The 14,289-nt window shown below is 44.5% G+C and overlaps 1 protein-coding gene across 1 annotated transcript in view; it reads left to right on the forward strand.

Annotated features, from left to right (window-relative positions):
* The window catches only part of HSF4 (heat shock transcription factor 4), a 30,911-nt gene that overhangs the window by 6,813 nt on the left and 9,809 nt on the right, over nt 1–14,289 (forward strand). The window contains exons 3-8 of the mRNA XM_044986963.1: nt 990–1,117; nt 1,661–1,785; nt 2,873–2,948; nt 5,345–5,409; nt 10,693–10,792; nt 12,341–12,465. Coding sequence (XP_044842898.1) covers nt 990–1,117; nt 1,661–1,785; nt 2,873–2,948; nt 5,345–5,409; nt 10,693–10,792; nt 12,341–12,465 — 619 coding nt within the window. The remainder of the gene's footprint in view (nt 1–989; nt 1,118–1,660; nt 1,786–2,872; nt 2,949–5,344; nt 5,410–10,692; nt 10,793–12,340; nt 12,466–14,289) is intronic.

Below are 14,289 nucleotides of genomic sequence, written 5' to 3' on the forward strand. Positions count from 1 at the left end.
AATAAAACTGCACCAGCTTACCTTCAATTGCAACTTCCAGCTGCAACACCCACAGAGCCTCAAACAGTGACTAGCTGCTAGCACGCTATCACGTGCTTTCTTTATTTTTAATACATCGGAAAGATATTAATATTTTGAAGCACCGGTTGAAGTTTCAACAGCACTTCACATGTCCCATTCCTAAAAATCCTCACGCAACTACAGAACGTGTGATCTGTGTCGTTAGAGTGTTTTTTGGGTAACAAAATATCCCAGTAGTAGGTGCTGGATTTAGGGGGTGAAATTCACCCCTGTGCAGAGGCCAGCACAACACCTCAGCACTGCGTTTGTCCTATTTTAAGGGCTTACATAGAATGTCAGAGGTGCTTCGTCCTCTGCCTGGTGATGAACTCCAGCCTTAATTACATTTTTATTTTTCACAAAAGCGTTACAAAGTAAAGGTGGGCTGTGGATGTTTACATGAGGATTAGAAATGGCCCTTTCAGCTGTAGGCCAGCAGTTTAAATGCAGCCTCGGTTAAAAAATTGTTTCTATCCAAGATCTCTTCTGTAGCCAATGTGGAGTGAGTGCTAATGGGCAAGTCGGTCACAAACAAGGGTCCCCATCATTACAACTGGCACTGATTAGCAGCCCCAGTCAGCAGAGAGGTGCCGGGTTGAATTGGTAGTAGAGACTGTACTACCATTTCAGCATCAGGTGCCTCCGGTTTGGGGTTTGAGGCATATTTGGCTAGACAAATTAGCATCTCTGGCCCATCTCTGCCATTGGCGTGTTAAGGACCATGTGAGCTAACCAGTGAAGGATTCGCTCCTTGCAGCATATTTGCAATGTCTAGGACAACAGTCAGGCAGAAATTAGGAGCAGGGAAAAGGAAACGACACTTGAAAATCAGTGGGTAATGTGGGGAAGGTTAATTCAAACATTGGGCTTCTTTGTTCTTCCCAATCTATATGCTATACATGGTTCTCACCAGTTCTGTTTACGTTTAGATGGCTTCAGGAAAGTGGTAAATATAGAGCAGGGTGGCCTTGTCAAGCCTGAACGTGATGACACTGAGTTCCAGCATCTTTATTTCCTACAAGGCCACGAACACCTCTTGGAACACATCAAAAGGAAGGTGGGAATTGAATGAGAGCTGCACCTCTTCTCTTGGGGTGCTGATGTGCATGGGGTCTAATGGTGTCATTAGAGGAATGGGCAGGATGATGGAAGGCTGCTAGAAAGCTTGCATCATTAGCTAACCTCACTTCCTAGAATCGCTGACATTAGGGATGTAGAAGGCCTGGGTAGACCATCTAGTTCATCTCCTTAGTGCTAGTGTTGGATTGATCCTTAAAGTACCATTTTTGTCCAGTTCAGTTTTAAATAACTCCAGTGATGGGTCTTTCACCACAGCTACTAGGATGCTAGTCCCTAGCCTAATAGACCTCACTATTAAAGAATTTTTCATGCTCTTCAGCCTCTGTTTACTTTACAGTGCCCCTAGCTATGACCCTTTGGGGCCACCCGAGACTCTTAAAACTGTGTCTCCTGTTCCAATATATCATCACTTAAAATCCCAGGCTGTAGCTGATACTCCTGCTTAGAAACCATTGCAAAGCTCTTATCCCTGTGCATAACGTCTTGCGGTAGTAAATTCTGCCTCATGTGCTCTTCTCAGGTATCTATTGTGAAAAGCGAGGAAACGAAGATGCGCCAGGAGGATCTCAGCAGGTTGCTCTACGAAGTCCAGATTCTGAGAAGTCAGCAGGAGAACATGGAGTGTCAGATGCAGGACATGAAGCAGTGAGTTGATCGCATTCACATTGCTCCTACGGGTCTGCTTCATGACATTGTTGCAAACCCTGGGGAGTATTTGTAAGACCTCTGGGAATTGTATCATGCACATCCAATACGATCTTTAAAATGAATCCCTTCTGTGCTATAAACATTTGTTTTATGTCCAATGAAGTACTGGGTTTTGGTCTTCCTTTCCAGTTTGAATTTATAAAAGGAATTTAAAAATTGCATTCAATGAATTAAAATCACATTCCACAAATAATGAGAAGTGAATAGTCAACATTAACAGACTGCAAACAGCCCACAGGCTGAAAAATTGTACTTCCAAACTATTCCACAAATACCTACAAATAATGGTATCAGAATACAGTCACAAATGAGTGGTGGGCAATAGGGCTGTATTCGCTGGCTCTTTTTTCCCAATGAATTACTCGACCAGCTCTGTCTATAACTTGTGCCAAGTTCTAAGGCACTGAGAATTATGGCTGTTCTGAGACCACTGCACAATGAAGGCACAGAAGCATCCTCTAAGGGTGGAGCCTCCATGCTGTATTCACTAGTTCTTAGTGTTAAAATGAAGACCTTTGAGGCCAAATTTTCAAGAAACCCTGTAAAACTGCTCACATAAAACCTGTGTTTGCATACAAGCTATGTGTGTATGTGGACAATTTGATTTGCAGACACAATTGGAGACGTCCCTTTGAAATATGACCCTTCAATAATATCGTCTCATTGGGGTTGGGAGGGATTGAATTTACAGGAGTACCATTTCAGTTGAAGTGGAAAGAAGTATAGTATTGCCAAGCCAAACCAGTCAGAAATCACAAAATGATTTTGGATTCTTTTTATTTGCCTTACGTTTGTTGAACCTTTTGGGGGGTTGTATTTTCAAGCTTTCTCTGCAACCAGGAAGGCCAACTACTTATTTTAAATATATATAATATGAAGGTTGAGACGCTCAGATAATCACGTCTCCAGTATCTGGGGTTTTAAGAAAAGATAAAAATCTCACACAGTCGGCCACGGCAGCGAACGTCAGGCCTGTGGGTGGGGATGTCTGTGTGCTTAGGGGATGTTTCTGTTTCCCTTTCAGACAGAATGAAGTCCTGTGGCGGGAAGTTGTATCTCTCAGGCAGAATCATTCTCAACAACAGAAAGTGATCAACAAGGTAGCGATCAGACCAGCTCGGGCTCAGATAACCGTAAAGTTGTATTGAACGGTGTTATGCAGACTATCAGAAAGATGTAGTTAAGTCTCACTATTCCTGTCCAGAGCCTTCATTACATTTTGTTCAGTCTTTGTCATTGCCATGTATGTATTTTCCCTCTTTCCTAATTGCATTGCACATGGCTCTCCTGAGTGCTAATAGGAGCTCTGCGTGATAGGCGGAGAATTGTATCACCTTTGGCCATATCTGGTTTTACAGCCATGCAGCCCTAGGATAGCATTAGGGGAGCTCAGACTCAGCATCTAGCTCTGTGCCCATGTATAAAGAAGGGTAAAATCCTTAAGCAGATGAATTTGTATTGCTCCACAGTGACTTTAGGCTGCACTGTATGTAGGGGAGTCATGGGCGCTTTGAGCCTGATCCAGCTTACATTGAAATCGGGGGCAAAGCTCTCACTGGTTTCAATGGGAGCAAGATGGATCATTTTATGCATTTTCTATTTTCTATGGAGATAGTCCTCACCATTAATGCCTTGGGCTATGGGTGTCGACTACAGACTTTTGGGCTTGCCCAGATTTCTCCCTAGCTCTTTGTGCAAGTCGCAGTAAAATGGTCACGAAGCCTGTACATTCCCTAGATCGTGCAGCCCTTCCTCCCATCGGTGAGTGCTCACGCACACAAGCGGTGCCACTGAGGTCAGCGAGCGAGGCGGGACTCACCAAGGGAGAAAAGGTTGCACTACCTAGCCCGAAGCATAAGATCCTTGAGCCTGCCCCCGCTGAAGTCAATGCTAAGAACAGGGAATATGACAGATACTGCAGCAATGTTATCTCCTTGGATAGGCCGAACTGTATGGTTTCCAACTACAGTCACTGCACTGCAATGCTGTGCTTGTCCTTCTCGGCCTTCTCAGTTAAAAACTGCATCAGCCTTTCTGTTGAGTGGTTCACATTCTGTTTTATGCACAGTTCAAGAGATGGGAAGGTCGCGTTTTTCCATAGATTTCAAAGAATCCAGGCCCAGATGGAGCCCTGATGCATCAGTGAGAAGGCTGTGAAAGGATGCAAAGAGCCTCCCCATCCCTTGTGCATGCAGACACAGCTGCAGTCTCTGTGTCTCTCAGTGTGATTTCTGAGTGCATTGACCAGCTGTCCCTCCTCCATGCTGGACAGCAGAACTGGCCCGTTATACCAGGGAGTGTACGGGTGGCTGTTCCCCAGTCTGCCAGGCAGCTCCATGATGAGTTCTCCAGAGTTATCTGGCTGGTAGGGGGAATTATTGGGTGAAATTCTAGAGTCTGAGTTATTGAGGAGGTCAAACTGGATGATCACAATAGTCCCATCTGGCCTTAAAAATCTATGAATTCCTCCTGGAGCTTCCCCAGGGGAGGGGAGGCTCCACAAAGCCCCCACCATGGGGCTGCATGTAAATGGCTCAGCGAAGCCCACGGTGATTCCCTTTCCAACAAAGAGGAGACACATTCTGATTCTAACACGATGGCAAGGTAGAAGCTCCACACACACTGTGGTTGCATTTTCGCTGCTCTCTTTCTTGTACTGCAAGAAACAGGCAAGCGATGGATGCAAGACATGATGCTAATACACAGTTTGCACCTGGTCTGTGGTGAAAGTGTTGCATTAGGCTTGAGTCAACTGTCCTCTGATGAAGGATTTCTCACTACGAACGCATTCTTGCGTTATGGTTGGTGTCCTGAGCAAAACAGGGTTAAAAATTCAGCAGAAATGGCTGAGACACTCAGTCCAGGACCATCCGTAGGTGTGTAAATAGCCTGTTACCTTATATAGAGATTGAGTCTGGTCAAGCAGATCTGTGTGCATTGATGCACACGGAATTATGTGCTTGTTTGCACACATACCTCCAGATATAATGGGGCTAGTTGGGGACTGCGTATGCACATGCTGCACTAGCTAGTCCTGTTCATGCGCACCTGGCAGTGAAAGAATGTGCACGGTTCCGTTCACGGAAGCACTACCTGAAAATCAAACCCGTGAGTGTTAACTACGCAAATTGCTCCTGAACCTTTTCAAGCTAGGTAATTTCATACATTCTGATTCAGATATTCCACTCCATAGTAGGAAAAACTTTCTAACTCTAAGGGTAGTTTCAGTTCTGGAATAGGGAGGCTGGGGAATCGTCGTCATTGGAGGTTTTAGAGAACAGGTTTGACAACACCTGTCAGGAATGGTCTGCTTGGTCCTACCTCAGCACAGGACCCTTCCAGCCCACCATTTCTATGATTCTATATTCTGCATGGCAGATCCCATGTCTTTGGGGTTTCGGTAAAACGGGGGAATGTACATGATAAGAAAGGTGCTCTGGAGTGTGGAATGCTGGACCACTGCTGATTAACACCTGACTTTGATCTCCCCTAACAGCTGATTCAGTTTCTGTTCGGCCAGCTCCAATCAAACCCCAGCGGCGCTGGGATAAAGAGAAAACTGTACGTACCCTGGTGTGGCACGCACACGGACAGATAATGCTCACGCTTCATTAAAAACACCAGCTCAGCTCAGAGTGGGGTGGGAAGTCACCTGACTCGGGCACCATGGTGATAACAAATGAATGGGGCAGAACTGCTGAGTCAGACCTGCTGACACTCCTCATTCAGTGGCCTTTAGAGAACCAGCATGTCAGCTTGCTCTGACCTTTATTTTAGTAATACAGAGTGAGCGGAAAGAGGGACCACTGAACTAACTGCGGGCCTGATCTGGCTCCCTTTGAAGCCTATGGACGTTTTCCCATTTGAAATCAACAGGAGCAGAATTGGGCCCTAGCTAACTAAAATAATCAGTTAATTAAAATAGGGTCACTGGACTTGGATGCATATAAAATAGTTCAGGTTGCACTTAGGATGCTGCTTCTACAACTATAATCTTAAGGGTAAATTACTGTTGTGTGGAAGTCATTGATGGCATGTACATCTTGTGAGACATGCTCTGATGTTTGGGAATAAGCCTATGTTAGGGTAAAATTCGCCCCTGTGCAGAGCGTCAGATTCGGGCTTTATCTTGAGGTTTGAAACGGGCTGTGTGCTGGCCCTCGGCACAAAGGGTGAACTTCATTCAAAGTGCTTGGCTACCACAGTGATGGGCTGATATGATAGATGTGGCCTGATTTCGCTCTAAATTAAACCGGTATAAATCTGGAGTAGCTCCACTGAAGTCAGTTAAGGTACACCACCGTATCGGGGGAGTAAGTGAGAGGAGAACCTGGTGTATTGATTCTTGGCTCTGAGTGTTAGATGAGAACTCACCCCTTATTGAGAGCTTCTGTAACTTGCATGTCTGTGCTCTCTGCCTCAATGTAAAGACTGTGTAAGATTAGAGATGGGCCTGAGTTGTCAAGTTTGGATCCAGACCCAAATACAAACTTCTCCAAGTTCATGGGTAGGTGGATCCTGTCTTCCAGTTTGAGCTCATCTCTATTTATGATCTATGGTAGCTGCAGTGACAGTATTCAGACACAAGAGGAAGCACTTCCATGTATCAGGATGTGACGATGAGGTTTTGGCGGGACCCAACTGAGAGTGCCAATTCAGGACCAATTGCTCAAACAGGGCAGTCACAGCCCAAGGCTGGGGTTTTTCCACCTCTAAGGCAAACCAAACCAGCCAGACAAAAATGACTTTGGTTTCACCCCACTGGCTAACCACAAGTCACACAAGCAATTTCCTTAGACACTCCAGTCTCCCATCTGAAGAAGTGGGTATTCACCCACGAAAGCTCATGCTGCAAAACGTCTGTTAGTCTATAAGGTGCCACAGGATTCTTTGCTGCTTCTACAGAACCAGACTAACACGGCTACCCCTCTGATACCAGTCTCCCAGTATCACCACCAGTCCCACTCGTCCTGGGGATGAATGGTTATAAAAACCAACACCCCAATAAAAGAAAAAGGTTCTCTCGATCCCAAAGAATCAAGCCCTAGACCCAGGTCAATATACACATCAGATCTTACCCACAAATCACACTGTTGCCAATCCTTTAGAATCTAAAATCTAAAGGTTTATTCATAAAGGGAAAAAGGTAGGGATGAGAGCTAGAATTGGTTAAATGGAATCAATTACATACAGTAATGGCAAAGTTCTTAGTTCAGGCTTGTAGCAGTGATGGAGTAAACTGCAGATTCAAACCAAGTCTCTGGAGAACATCCCCCGCTGGGATGGGTCATCAGTCCCTTGTGTAGAGCTTCAGCTTGTAGCAAAGTCCCTCCAGAGGTAAGAAGCAGGATTGAAGACAAGATGGAGATGAGGCATCAGCCTTATATAGGCTTTTCCAGGTGTAAGAACCTCTTTGTCCTTACTGTGGAAAATTACAGCAAAATGGAGTCTGGAGTCACATGGGCAAGTCCCTGCATACTTTGCTGAGTCACAAGGCGTGTCTGCCTTCTCTCCATGGGTCAATTGTGTAGCTGATGGTCCTTAATGGGCCATCAAGCAGGCTAGGCCGAGCTAACACCAACTTGTCTGCGGTGTCACCCAAAAGCACAGCACAAATACAAAATACAGACAGTATAGAGCCAATACTTATAACTTCAACTACAAAATGATACAGACATACAGACAGCATAATCATAACCAGCAACCCATAACCTGGTCTTAGACACCTTATCTGACCCCCTTTACCTAAGATTTGGTGCCACTACAGGACCTTGGTTGCAAACCATGTTCTATATGGTCCCAGTTCATATCAATAACGTCACACAGGACGAATTGAAGGAACTAGGAATGATCTTTTCTGGCTCATGGCAAGGAGAATACCAAGCACATGGGAAGGGGCTCTGCTCTCTGCTTTGTAGCTTGCTGTGGTTCTTAAATGAAAGCATCTTGTTAAAAAAAGACATTGTCTTTGAATGTGTCATGGACTGGCCTTGTGGTTAGAGCCAAGATCCAGGATCCAGAGCCGAGGATCAGGACTCAAAAGTCCGGAGCCAAGTTGGGAAGCAGGGCTGGAGCAGAGCAGGAGCAAGGAAGCCACAGGACTGAGAACAAAGCAGGAACAGTGGTGGAGCAAGCTGGGAACAAGGCAGGCACAGGAATGATGGCAGATGTAGGCATAAGCATTGGACACCTGCTGCCCAAGTCCTGGCAATGCAGCCCAGCCACTCAGGCAGTCTCTCCGATGAAGGGTTCGAGCTGCAGTTAGCTAGCAGTAAGCTCATGGAGTCTAAGAATTAATAAAATATTGAGCCCTGAGGTAAGCACTGTCTGCCTGCTTCCATGTTGTATGCAGTGTAGCGGTGGGCATGTTGGTCCCGGGATATTAGAGGGACGAGATGGGTGAGGTAATGTCTTTTATTGGACAACTTCTATTGGTGAGAGGGAGACAAGCTTTCAAACTTGCCCAGAGCTCTTCTTCAGGTCTGGGAAGCTAATTGCCTGTTCTACGCCAAGCCTAGGCAAAGCACAGAGGCTGTAGCATCATTAAAGTCAGGCACTGACCATAACCTCTAGAAGATGGAAGTCCTCTCTGGTTTGAAAATAATTCTACTTACAAAACGTACAAAGTGTAGATAGTGCGTGGAAATGCACAAAGATAAAGACACACTTGTTATTGCTAGATGGAATGGGTATAAGCCTCTAGGCCTCCTGTGTTTCTGAGCTCTACTTGACTAACCAATCAGCTGATCTAGGAGAACTAGAGCCAATTTCTCTTTAAAACAAGAAAATGAGAGGGAGAAGCCAGGCAAATGTTGGGTTTTGCTGTTTGTCTATTAGTTTTTGTTTTAAATATTAGCAGTGATGAGGAAACTCAATGAAAAGAGGATGCAGTAATCATGGGCTAACCTATAAAGTTAGACCTATAGGTCAGTTCATTGTTAGGAGGATTTGTAACCCCTTGCAAGCTCAGCTGTCTGCCATTTGGCATCAGGTTCTGTTTTTCGAGGAGATTAATATGCTTGGCTGCTTTTTAAAAAATAACGTGCTAAGGTTTCCTGAAATAGTCAGTTTCCCGGATACTAATTCGAAATGTTCCCCATTGTTCTTTCCAGAGTAAAACAGCTGGGCTCCACCTAAGAAATCTTTCCACTCGGACTTCCAGCTGTCCATTGCCCTCTTTCTCATTTATTATTTGTTACTATTATCAAGCCCTGCAATGCGGCCAACACCATATAAGACAGAACAAAGACATTCCCTGCCCCATGGCACTTGCGATCTAAAGAAAGGCACAGAGGCTCTTAGGAGAGGAAGGATGGACGGCCTTGTTGTTAGGTTAGTGGACAGGGACTTGGTTTCTAGCTCTGCCACAAACATCCTGTGTGGCCTTAAGCAAGTTACTTAATTTCTCTGTGCCTCAGTTCCCGATCTGCAAAATGAGGGTGCTACTTCTCCATTTCACAGTGGTAATGTGATGCTAAATAAGTGTGGGGTGCTCAAGTGTTATGGTGATGAAGGCCGTATCTTAGTACCCAAGAGAGATCAATTATGGCCAAAATTTTCAAAAGGGTCTCGTGGTTTTGTTTGCCTCAGTTTTCAAGGTCCCAGCTTGAGACCCCTTAAAGGGACCTGATTTTCAGACAATGGGGGCTTAGCATTTTGTACTAATTAAGCCCTGTTAAGGTATTGCATTTCCCCCACCCCTTGCAAAATCGAGAGCTCCATAATCACTTGTCACTTTTTAAATCATTCCTGAGTGTCATCTGGACTCGGGGGCTAGGTACTGTGGATCGTATAAAATGGAAGCTTCACTGAGGATGGAGGAACAGCAATTGGCATTAACACCCAGTCCTCCAAAATTAAGGTTGCGATTTACCTGGAAAGTTGCATTCCCATATATTCTATTCATTTTCTGTATTCCATTCATTAATAAATACTTTATTTCTCATCAGACTTCTACCTTTCTAGTGAAATGTGTATGTAATACTGATTGGATTGCCAGGAAATGTAGACTCCAGTCTAACTGAGCTGAAATTTGGTTTATTGAAATACTTGGGCATTGGATTATGTTGCATGTTTGGGCAGAATGCGGATGAGACTCCAAAACAGAGCACAGAATGTAGAAGAGACAACTGGATCTAATAGGCAAATTGCAAAAATTCACACAAAGATGAATGGAGAAAAGATTTTCTTTTCAAACCTCTGGTGAAAAGGCGAAAGCTGCTCTTGGGTAGGTCTCTACTGGATAATTGGGTCTCACTGGAATCTGGTAGCTTGACAGGGCTTTCGCTAAGAATGAACTTCCCTTTAATAGTGTGGCTGAGGTAATAGGTTTTCTCTAGTATTAGTCATATAACCCCTCCCAGCGCTTAATTTAAATTATTAAAAGAATAAATATTGCAGCCTCTGCAAAGGAAAATCAATGGGATGGATGCTTTGGTGTTCCAAGCCTCAGGTTTGAAGTACTGGGAACTGCAACTTCTAATCCTGGTGGGAGTGTTTCAGATTTTCTGTCTTCTGTGGGCTATAGAGTTCTGCGTCATTTACCGTGTGTGGATCTTTCAGCCAAGACCTGGAAAACCAAGATCCTGCATCCTCTGCATGGACATGAAAGGTCCCGTGTGCTTGGTGATCTATCCAAAGCTGCTCTGACACTGTATCTTTTCACTTTACCATCCATGACACAAGACAGGAAAGCACCTGACAGCAAAAGAAAATAAGACACACACATTGAGAAGCTGCCAGCTGATGCCAGCCACTGATTCAGATGTTTCTTACACTCATACTTAGGGGACAGACAGTTAATACAAGGCTGAGATAAAATATCTTTTCTCCTTCTCTCCACAGACCTCTGATGTTAGATGATGGAAGTTCAGCGCCGCAAGTGCCCAAGTTCAGCCGACATTTGTCTGTGGACCCTCTTCATGATTCCTATTTCATTCAGTCGGTAGGTTCACTTTCAAACACGGACCCTTGTTTCATTCCTTCTTTTGTCATGGTGTCACTGTGAGAAAGGCGACATTTCTGTGCATGACCTATTAGCACAGGTAACTCTTTTAAATGAGAGCAAATGTTTAAAAGTGACCCAATGTGGCAAAAATGCATTGTGGAGAGAGAGATTTGCAAAGTTACATTTTCTTTATCTGAAAATGTACTACTCCGCAGTGAAAGAGGGCCCATCCCGCTCTCTGGCTGCCCTTCCCTGCTGTTCTCTGACTGGATGAGAGTGCGAAGGGGCTCTGGCTGGAGTAGGGGAGAGAGATTCTGGCCTCTGTTTCCTGGTTACTACTCACAGGCCCATGTGGTCAGGGAGGGAGATACAACTGGAGCACAACCCGGTGTCATTCTAGCCAGGTGTTTGGCCATGGGTGGCCTGGGGGGGACTATATTCTGGGCTACATCTCTATGGTTAGGGTCCTCCCAGCTGGGAATCTATCCTTAACAACCTGGGGTTGCACCTAAATGACTAAGGAGCACAAGTCCCAAAATCCCACCTCTGGACTCTGAGTATAAAAATCTCACCTAAAACGTCCCTAAATATAGACATTCAGCCTATAGCCTCTTCCTAGCTCTCCAAGGCAGGAGAAGTTCAGAGAGCAGCTAGAAACAGAGGCTCTCCTGGCCAGATGAGAAGACAACAGCCCTGCGTAATCCATAGCATCATAACTCCTGTGATTGCTTTGGTTACCCTGCCCAGTGCAGAACAGATGCCATAGATGCCATTTGTTTAAACAAGGTGAATTCCCAGGCACTGGGTGCTGTAAGCAAAGACTGTACGTAACTGGAGAGAGAAAGGGTTACGCTGAGTTGTTGGGACATAAAAATAAGGTCCTGGTTGCTTGCAGTGATTTAAAGGTCTCATGGATCCTTCAACCAAGAGGAAGTTAAGGGGTCTTGGAAAATTTAAATATGTTCTAATCTCATTCTGCCTACATGAAAGTCCCTCTGGAGCTGTCATTCCAATTGGCAAAGGGTGTATTGTAGTAGGCCTGTGGGTGGGGGAGGGGATTGAGGGGATTACGATGCTGTATGCACTTTCCTCATGTGAGTATTCCACCATCTACCTCATTGACTGCAAGAGAATTGCACCATGAGTGACAGAAGCAGGGATTTGCCCATAGGGCCCAATCCTGTAAACTCTTACTACCAGAGAGAGTGCTTAGTACCAAATGTAGTTCCATTGAATTCAATGGGGATATGCCTAGTAGTAGGGACTAGATTTTGCCACTTAGTCTGTGTCTCCTCCCCCCTGCCCCTCCGTAGGAGTGGTGTAGCTGCACCACCTCAGGGAGTGCTCCAGGAGATCGAATGCTGCTGAGTCCCGCAAGGCAATGTGTGGAAGTTCAAGGAGTTTGGTGGAGACGAGCCAGAATCCCTGTCATAAGGAAGTAACCCATCTCTGCCCCTTGCTGAGCCAATGTATAACTGACCTAACAAACGTCTTTAATTCTTCTTGCTGTATCACAAACTGATCATTTTGTATTTTCTTTTGCAGCCATCTACAGAACCTGCCTCGTGCTTAACCAGTCCTGCTATTGCTGGAGGGCCAGTCATATCGGATGTTACTGAAGCATCACCACCGAATGTCGTGCCACTTCAATCTCCTCCAGAGGGTGACAGGTAAATAACGTTATTGTGATCGTAAACTAAGAGTGTGTCTCTACTTTGGGCTCTGGGTGTAATTCCTAGCTCAGGGAGACATACCCACGCTAGCTAGTGTGTTTAAAAATAGTCTAGCCATGGCAACGTGACCCATCCAGGACACTAGACACATACTCGGGTGGCTAGCCCCTCTCACCACTGTGGCTGCACTCTCTTTTTAGCACACTAGCTCCATGAAAGCTAGAGTGGGTATGTCTCCTTGAGCTGAGAATTACATACCTAGCTCAAAAGATAGAGACACCCTTAGAGATCTGTGCCAGGCTACAAATAACTACATCAGAATATTGTGTAGGCCTAATTCTACTATGGCATATGCACCTCAGTCAATACTACATGCCTCACGTATTTACAGAGTAGCTGTGTATTTTATCTGGTTTGCAACTTGCCATATGTGGGTAATTTTAAAAAACAGGTTGTGACCTTGCATGCGCACAGATTGCAATAATCAGTCATAGATTTTGTGCTGGGAGCTACCACGCACTTCCTTGAAAAGTTATCCAGAACATTTTACTGATACTTTCTCCTCAAGAAAATGGAAGTCTCAATCTTTATCAGAGAGTAAGAGATCTGGATTTGTTTGTTTTATTTTGAGACACAGAGAAAAAGAAAGCGAGAGCTTCTATTTGGTTTTGATGAGGAAGAACTAAATGAGGAAGAACTAAACTGAACATCGTCCTTATAACCAGAAAATAGAGAAGACTGCCATAAGTGCTCTAGAACTTTTAGGTCAATGTGCAAAGATTCCAGAAAGTTACAACATTCAAGTACACAGAGATATTTCAGAGTTAGACTATGTAGCTCCTCTCTTCCTATTGTCCATTTTAGACATTCAGAGGCTTTATATTACAGTGACGAAATTATAAGCTATAATTATGTCCATGCAAACTGAATGGAATGGTGAAAGCTCTATAATCAATCTCTCTAGCTAATAGACAAGGCAGCTACTCTCTAGAAAAGACCTATGCATGCTGATTAAACTGTGTTATCCCTAAAATTAGTTAGAACCATGTGCTCCAGGTAAGATCTGCTCCCTAAAACCAGTTTTCAGTATATAACAATGCTGCTTATTCTTGAGTGCCATCTACTGGCACTTTATTAATAAAGTATCTACGTATATAGGGACAGCTCTTTTGTAGAGAAGTCTCATAACAAGGCAGAGATATAATGAATACATGATGGTGTGGTGCATGGTAAAGATTTTATTAGCATGAGCTTTTGATGGGTGCTCGCCATTCATGAGTTCTGCAGACGATCCCACATTTGTGTTGATGAATCCTTTGTAACATCCCACCCCATCACATATGTCGTAGGTGCCAGGTGTGTTACAACAGCAAGTTGTGGAGTCTGATCACTTTTTCTTAGTGTTCATTTTTGTATCCCTCTGCCTGTAGAGCTAGTTGCCTTAGTTACTTTGAGTCTAGCTGTGCAGGGCTTATAAAAAACTTCTAAAAATGGCACGTAGCAGTTTTTTACTCATAAAAATGTCACTATTTGAAAATCTAATGGCTCATATCCTTTAAGGGCTAGAATTGGAGGCTGGTCCCATTGGAAAAGGGGAAATCTTCCATTCCCAATAGGATAACGTTTCTGTCTGAGACTTTCAAGGCAGCTATGGGATTTAGATGACCTAGTGGGAATTTTAATGAGGATGGGTGTCTCAATCCTTTAGTCAGTTTTGAAAACCTACATCTCCATTTCTAATCTTGCAGGGCCGCAAGATAACGAACAGGGCCACTTTTACTAATAGAAAACCTGTCTTTGGTCTGTGTCCGAATCTTGCCC

Source organism: Mauremys mutica, chromosome 14 (assembly GCF_020497125.1).
Source record: "Mauremys mutica isolate MM-2020 ecotype Southern chromosome 14, ASM2049712v1, whole genome shotgun sequence".
In the NCBI taxonomy this organism is placed as follows: Eukaryota; Metazoa; Chordata; order Testudines; family Geoemydidae; genus Mauremys; species Mauremys mutica.